The sequence below is a fragment of the Wolffia australiana genome, chromosome 12 (assembly GCF_029677425.1).
Source record: "Wolffia australiana isolate 7733 chromosome 12, ASM2967742v1".
Classification (NCBI taxonomy): domain Eukaryota; kingdom Viridiplantae; phylum Streptophyta; class Magnoliopsida; order Alismatales; family Araceae; genus Wolffia; species Wolffia australiana.
This window is the reverse complement of record NC_135846.1, coordinates 15,650,991-15,657,660: the sequence shown is the minus strand read 5'-3', so window position 1 is coordinate 15,657,660 and position 6,670 is coordinate 15,650,991. Positions and strand designations below refer to the sequence as shown.

Genomic DNA, 6,670 nt, shown 5'->3' with positions numbered 1-6,670 from the left:
TATATTATAAGTTGAGTTGATTGATATGATTTAGTAATCAATGGATTTATCAACAAACTGCTGGAATTTTATGTTATAGATCTTATGTTTAAACCAGATAAAGGTTATGAGATCACCATGTGTGTGGTTTCTTGCATGACTTAAATGTCGATACAATTTTTGGCACTTAGAAACTTGTCTGTCTTTATATATAGTTGTGTTTTTTTGTCCTTTCATACAGTTACTAAAACAACAATGCAACTTTTTTTTGTGTATGAGTTTGTTTGTGAATAATAACCTTTATTTTATTTACATCACTAAATCTTTCTCTAAAAGTTGAAGGGCGCCAAGAGCTGTTGACAACATTTATCTGATGCAAAATGGGTTTTCGTCCAACACTCGTCTCAGAATCTCCGTTATGCTCAAGAGCTTGGGGTTTATTGTTATGCTTGAGGTGTCTCCTGATGCTAGATACACTACATCTTTTTGCGTTTCAAAATAAGTTATTTCAGTTATAGAATGCACTTCATTTCTGGAAGATATCTTTTCCCTTACAAAACTATTAAATTACTAAAATTTAGTAGACTGGTAGTAGGAAATATACACACCCATTGATAATGTTTTAATTGTCATATATTAGGTTCTATTTCAAAAATGGAATTTATTTGTGATGAGACTGTATTTTATCCCTATATTAACTTAATTAGAAAGGACCAAAAACAGGTTTTTTTGTAACGTTTAATCATGGTCATCATGGTAAAATTATCATTATGGTTTCAAATTATAGTTTAATTTAGGGACATCAATGAAGTGATTGAGATTCAATCAAAATAAAACATTTTAGAAGAATTGAATCGTTGAGGTTGATAGATTGATGTTGAGAATGTATTTGGGCAAAATGAAAAATTGAAGGAGGGTAAGCAAAAATTGTGGTGCGAGGATATTGACATTTTAGATTGAATAAATTCCTCTGTTTGTGTCAAAATCAAAGCGTGTAGAAAAGGGAAATAATTATTTTGCAAAAATAATGTTTTCAACAACGATTTAAGAATACACTCTTTTATATTAAAGAAAAAAAATTAACCTCTTGATTTTCTTGGGCAGACGTTTCTCAAAATGATACAAAAATAGGTGCCAAGAGTTTTACACATCCAAACAGATAGTAAAATTCAATACAGTTCAAAGAAATTTCCAAATTTCATTGCAATACTTTTAATCTTTACTTCTTATATGAACTCTTAAGAATCCGACAAAATATTTCTCATTTTACTTACCACGAAGGCATTCTATTATTTCTCACTATGATAATAAATTAATATTAAGAAGGCATTTTCCATCTGAGCATACGTAAATATTTTTGATGAAATTATAATAAAATAAATGGGAAACCATGTTTTCAAAAGATAATACATTACATTCATTTAAAGTGTGCATCAATGCAATTCTTGTATCTAATTTAGATTGATTTTTTTGTCAACAGGCGTCATCCATTTTTATCTGAACACCATCTGTCATCTTTCGTCATCAGTCATCTGAACCGTCCACACCTCTAAACGGAACGGGATGACGGTTTGCTTTTAGAAAGGACGTGATATAAACATGTTTAAAATCCTACAGAATCTGATTGATTGTTAGGTGAACGAACGGCTGAGATCACAAAGCCCCTTCAAAGATACCCTGCGTGGAAAATCTTTGAATTATAGAAAATCTTTGGATGTCTGAGCCTGCAATTAAGATTAATATAAACTGATCAGGACTTGGGGACCAACTAAAAGAAATAATTCACCAAGCAATGGCTAAGATTATGAGGTAAAATACCGATCTTACCTCGTGATCGTCCCTCTAGTTAATAATATCAGAGAGTGTGACAGCAGCAAAAACCAGGAAGAGAATCCCACCAACGTAGGAGATTAACTGCAAAAAGAAAATAGCAAAAAATCTTCATTTTCCTGTAATTTTTTAGAATATTTATGGTAGCAAATACTGACCTTTTCAGATAGAAATGTACCCAATAAGGATCCTCCTACGCAAGCCAGCTGCAATAACCAAGATTATGCTTAATAAGTTCAAATAATTTTATGATATTAAAATAAGGACTCGTTAAATCTAGAAAAAAACACAAAGCTCTGTGAACAACCGCAGTGGCAACAGCATGGCCAGCAAAGGCGCCCCCCACAACCCCAAGAGGTGAAGAAGCAGCAGCAAGGGCTGCAAAAATCAAATAAAAATTTACAAAAATTATTACAAAATGATTGTTGGGAGGAATGGACTTTGATTAACCTAAAATGTGAAGAAAAATTAACATACCAATGGTGGAAAAAAAGGATTTGTCGCCCCATTCAGCCACAAAAACCAGTGCAAAAGTGCTGAATACTGTGCTAGCTGCGGCGACAATGCCAGCGCCATTGCCCAGTACGTCTGCGATGGCAAGCTCAGCCTGTTCACAAATCCGGGGTCAGTCACAGAGGTAAATAAAAGAATCAATGACTTTATAAGTCCAAACTCCAAAAAGGAAATAAAACCTAAAGTTTTAAATGTACCTCCTCCTTTTCTTCCTCAGACTTGGAAGTACCACTGGAAGATGCATCAATTAGAGTGGAAACCCCAAAATAGACCTGCCCGCCATTTCAGCAATAACCTCATGAAACCATTCAAAACCCTAACTTTAAGCAAAGAAGTTAAATCCGAAAGTTTTCTTGGAAAAAATAAGCTTTGGGCATCGTGTGCTTGAGGTATTACCAGCAGGCAGACGGCTGCAATGTCATCAATTGGCAAGTCTGTTTCACCAAACCTATCGTGGGGTTTTAAAAAAAAAAACAAAGAAAAATAAAAGTCGATTGTATATCTTCGGCCAACTACAAAGTTAACCACCAGAACATTCAAAAAAAGAAGAAACCTCCTACCTGAATGGTAAGAGGTCGTCCACATAATGAAATGTACGTCCAAGAACAACAGATATGACAGTCATAACCCTGCGCATTTGGAGAAAAAGAAATACAAGTAAATATCTTTTTAAAAATAACCATCTTATCACTCGTTATGGAGTATGGGGGTGATCAAATTAGCCATTTGATCTTCTGGACCAAATAGGAAGCTTCTCATTTTACGGATGTGTGATTTAAATTTTTACAATATAGATCATTAGAAGGAGCATAAATATCTGATTTACGAAGTGGAGTGAGAAGAATAAAGATGTTATCTTAATTAGATAAGGTGAGGGGGAATCGACTACAACGAACTGCTTTGTTGTATCATAAATTGTAAAACATCCGACTACTAATCAAAATTATACTTCAGCAAAACCTGTTGTCACTTTCCCGCAGATTTTTTCTTTATTTTTTACTTTTTTTCGATTTTTGTTGAAGTTTACATAGAAGAATATTATAGAAAAAATGCGTCAACAAATAAAAAAATAAACCGGAAAGTAGGAGGAAAAAGAACAGCAGCTGGCAAAAACGTTTAGAAGACACTTACGCGAGCGCACCAAACGTGCCTAGAAAGACCACAAGGCCGGAATTTCTTGCAGCCAAAAGAGCCTGCTCAAAACGCTAGCATTATTAATATTGCAGCACTGATAGATAAAAAACAAATTTTCATCTACTGACGTTATTTCCTCAGAAAAACGTGAAAGAAATATCCTGAATGCATACAATATATAAAAATGTTATTCCTCAAGTGTGTAAATAAAGTTAATGAAAGACCACCGAGAGAGAATACTTACAGCAATAAAAAATGTCTTATCTCCAAGTTCAGAGAAAAATATAAGCAAAAATGCCTGGCAAAAAAGGATAATTACATCAGTGAACCGGACCACTAAAGAGGATATGACAGAGATATTAAAGATTTCGAGATATTGTTTGCTTAATTCGTGAAATTACTTCTCATCTAGTCCTCTGGTGAAGTATTAAGATGAAGGTTTTTCGCCACTCATTTAGCATTACCAATATTAAGAGAATGTAGGTGTTGATTATGATTTTCTGAACCTGAAGAAAAAAGCAATAAAAAAAAATTAATTAAGACAAGCGATAGGAAGGTTTCCTAACTGAAGTAAAACCTGTCCCAATGTCGTTTAAATCTCCGAGGAAAGAATTAGCCTGAAGTCCACTGGAAATTTCTGCAATCGCACCAGCGTGCTGACAGCCTTGAAAGGTAAGCAGACCAGAGAGCAACACTAACTTTAAACCACTGTGTAAATCAACTCTTTGTCGCCAAAGGGGAGCGTTCTCTGAAATCCTATCAATGAAATTTGAAGACATCTGATGACCCTCTTCATCATCGGAGCAGAAGTCCTGCAACGAGAAAAGTATTTAAGCGCTAAGACCCTGAATTCTGAAATACTTAAACTTAACAGAGAAGAAAAGCAACAAGCAATGAAAGTTCAAAAGTAAGAAAATAAAAATAAAAACGATAAAACCAGCTTACACGATAGGAATGTATAGAAAGTGTGCTGAACTAGATCGAAGATTTAGACAGTCGATGAATAAAATCTCTGGTAGCTTGTTCAAAATTAACAGAAAATGATAGGGACATTGATGCAAAAAAAATCGGTAAAACATTGAAAGAACTCAACAGAGTTGCATCGAGATACAGAATCAGCAGAAAATAAATTCAAAGTTCATCTCTTTCTGCGCAGGTAAACCCGATCGTGTGCTAAACAGAAGATTAGCAACTCCAACTCCATCTTAAAGCTTCCGGGGGATAAAGGAAAACGGTATAATTACAAATCCAGCCTTCAATTATGAGACACACTTTGAATTAAGAAAGAAAAATGCAATGTACCTTAAAATTCTCAGTTTTTACCGAATTCTCTAAGTGCCGGCGCGCGATCCGCCTATTGAGTGCGACGGAGCAAGGAAAGCGAACCCAATTAATCGAATTGGAAGAAGAAGCGGAGGACAGTAATGGGTTTGATCGGAAGACGAGAATTTGGCGGTGTCGTGCGATGCGAAGCGAAAGGGATGGAAGAGATAGAGCGGAGAGCGTGGACGCCATGCTCTCCTCCTACAGCTGCTGTAGAGATAGAGAAAGAGAAATCGAGAGAGATCGAGAGAGATCGAGAGAGAGAGAGGGAGAGGATTTCTTATGGACGTAGCGGAAGAACGTCCGCAGAAGAAAGAAGATAAAACATCGATTGAGCCACTGGTTCACACGTTCTCCACACGCTCTGCGATTAAATTTAAGGATTTTGTCAAGTTTGGATTAGATTATTGACTAGAAACTTCGTGAATCTTTATAAAGTCTCCTAAAATTAACCTTCAAACCTTAGCCAGTTGAGGTTATGCTTGATCTGCTATGTATAATTTTTAATTTGTGTGGTTATGTTCCCTATATCCCTTTATTATCATCTGTAGTGGTTTGACATTTATGAATAACTAATTTAGGGGGCCAGCATTGCATATTCTTGCTTGAGTTGACTTAGATTGGTTCACTTAATAGCCACCGAGGGTGAAAATTCTCAAATGGGGTTAGCTTTGTGAACGAGGGATGCATGATTTGTTGTTTTATCTTGTTGTTTTGAATTACTAATGATTACACATTGTCCATTGAATATGAGTAGAGGGAGCTTCTGAGGCACTTCTCAGATCATCATACTTTAGGTATAACACCGTTCAGGGATTCGTAACAATCAATTTGGTGAACTCTCTCTAAAGAACACACACTTTCTATCCTTAGGATCTCTGTAATAAATGCACAAGAACAGCCATACTTGTCTCATAAGTAGGATCATAGTGTGCTATTCTTTTGGATAGTACAATGCATGTCTTGATTTTCCATAAACATGAATATTTGGAATACATGTTTAATTACCGATGATCATTGTATTATTATCTCATCATAATTCACTAAGCCATTACATGTATTCATGGAATAAATTTGTAAACATAACAAAGGATTAATAACGAATGCATATTTATTTCAAAGAACTAAAACATAACATGGCCGTGTGATTGGCATGACATCCATGTAATATCCATCAATATTTACCCTAATAGTTATCAACTTCGTATATTCAATCAAGGCCATTTGTTATCTAATATATAGTCCCCAATAACTTAGTGAGAAGGGAAGTAGTCTCCATGTGAAGATTGAGTTTTGAAAATATGGTCAAATCAAACCTTCAAGTCTGAATCTGAATTTTTTTGGAGTGTAGATTATCATGATATGTATAATTGGTTATTTTTTAGATCAATCTAACTATATTTGACTAGTCAGAAGACAAGGCCACCACTAATATGTACCAACTGATTCATATTGAGTAATATTTTAAATATCTGTAGAAACAAATTATGGGTGAATTTTAACATTAACATGAGCCTTTAAGAAAAAAATTTTAAGATCACATATTTTTGAAAAATATCTGAGATAATTTGATTAGTTAATGAGGTCACATACCTAAATTTATAGGATTTATGTCTGAAATATACAAACATATATATATTGACAGAGTAGTGTCCTCATTATTTATTATCTATTGGATCATTCCAAGAAATATATTTTATTTTAAAAGAAAGGCAGCCTTATCATAGCCATAGTTAAATGACAAAAATATAAGAAAATAGAATTAAATCATACAATCCTAGATAATAATGATCCTCAATCCAAAAAATAATAACTGGGAAAGGAAAGAGAAATAGAAATATCACAGTAGAAATTAAATTGAAACACAGTTTTAGCAAAAAGTGTTGTACAT

The 6,670-nt window shown here is 34.3% G+C and overlaps 1 protein-coding gene across 1 annotated transcript; it reads right to left on the bottom strand.

Moving 5' to 3' along the window:
- Nucleotides 1-1,469: 1,469 nt before the first annotated feature.
- On the bottom strand, nucleotides 1,470-5,123 carry LOC144710496 (GDT1-like protein 1, chloroplastic). Its single transcript, XM_078584298.1, has 12 exons — nucleotides 4,759-5,123; nucleotides 4,023-4,268; nucleotides 3,701-3,754; nucleotides 3,454-3,515; nucleotides 2,883-2,951; nucleotides 2,719-2,770; nucleotides 2,520-2,594; nucleotides 2,287-2,416; nucleotides 2,117-2,187; nucleotides 1,968-2,015; nucleotides 1,807-1,893; nucleotides 1,470-1,703 (listed from the first exon to the last, which is right to left on the bottom strand). Exons 1-11 carry the CDS (start codon nucleotides 4,969-4,971, stop codon nucleotides 1,822-1,824), a joined length of 1,092 nt encoding a protein of 363 aa, XP_078440424.1. The 5' UTR covers nucleotides 4,972-5,123; the 3' UTR covers nucleotides 1,470-1,703; nucleotides 1,807-1,821.
- Nucleotides 5,124-6,670: the final 1,547 nt, after the last annotated feature.

Bases quoted from the DNA above. Each gene is read 5' to 3' on its own strand.
- LOC144710496 (XM_078584298.1), bottom strand. From the start codon at position 4,971: ATGGCGTCCACGCTCTCCGCTCTATCTCTTCCATCCCTTTCGCTTCGC. The intron at 4,269-4,758 runs GTACATTGCATT...TTCTCGTTGCAG, and splicing joins TAAAAACTGAGAATTTTAAG to GACTTCTGCTCCGATGATGA. The intron at 2,016-2,116 runs GTTGTTCACAGA...TGGTTATTGCAG, and splicing joins GCCATGCTGTTGCCACTGCG to CTGGCTTGCGTAGGAGGATC.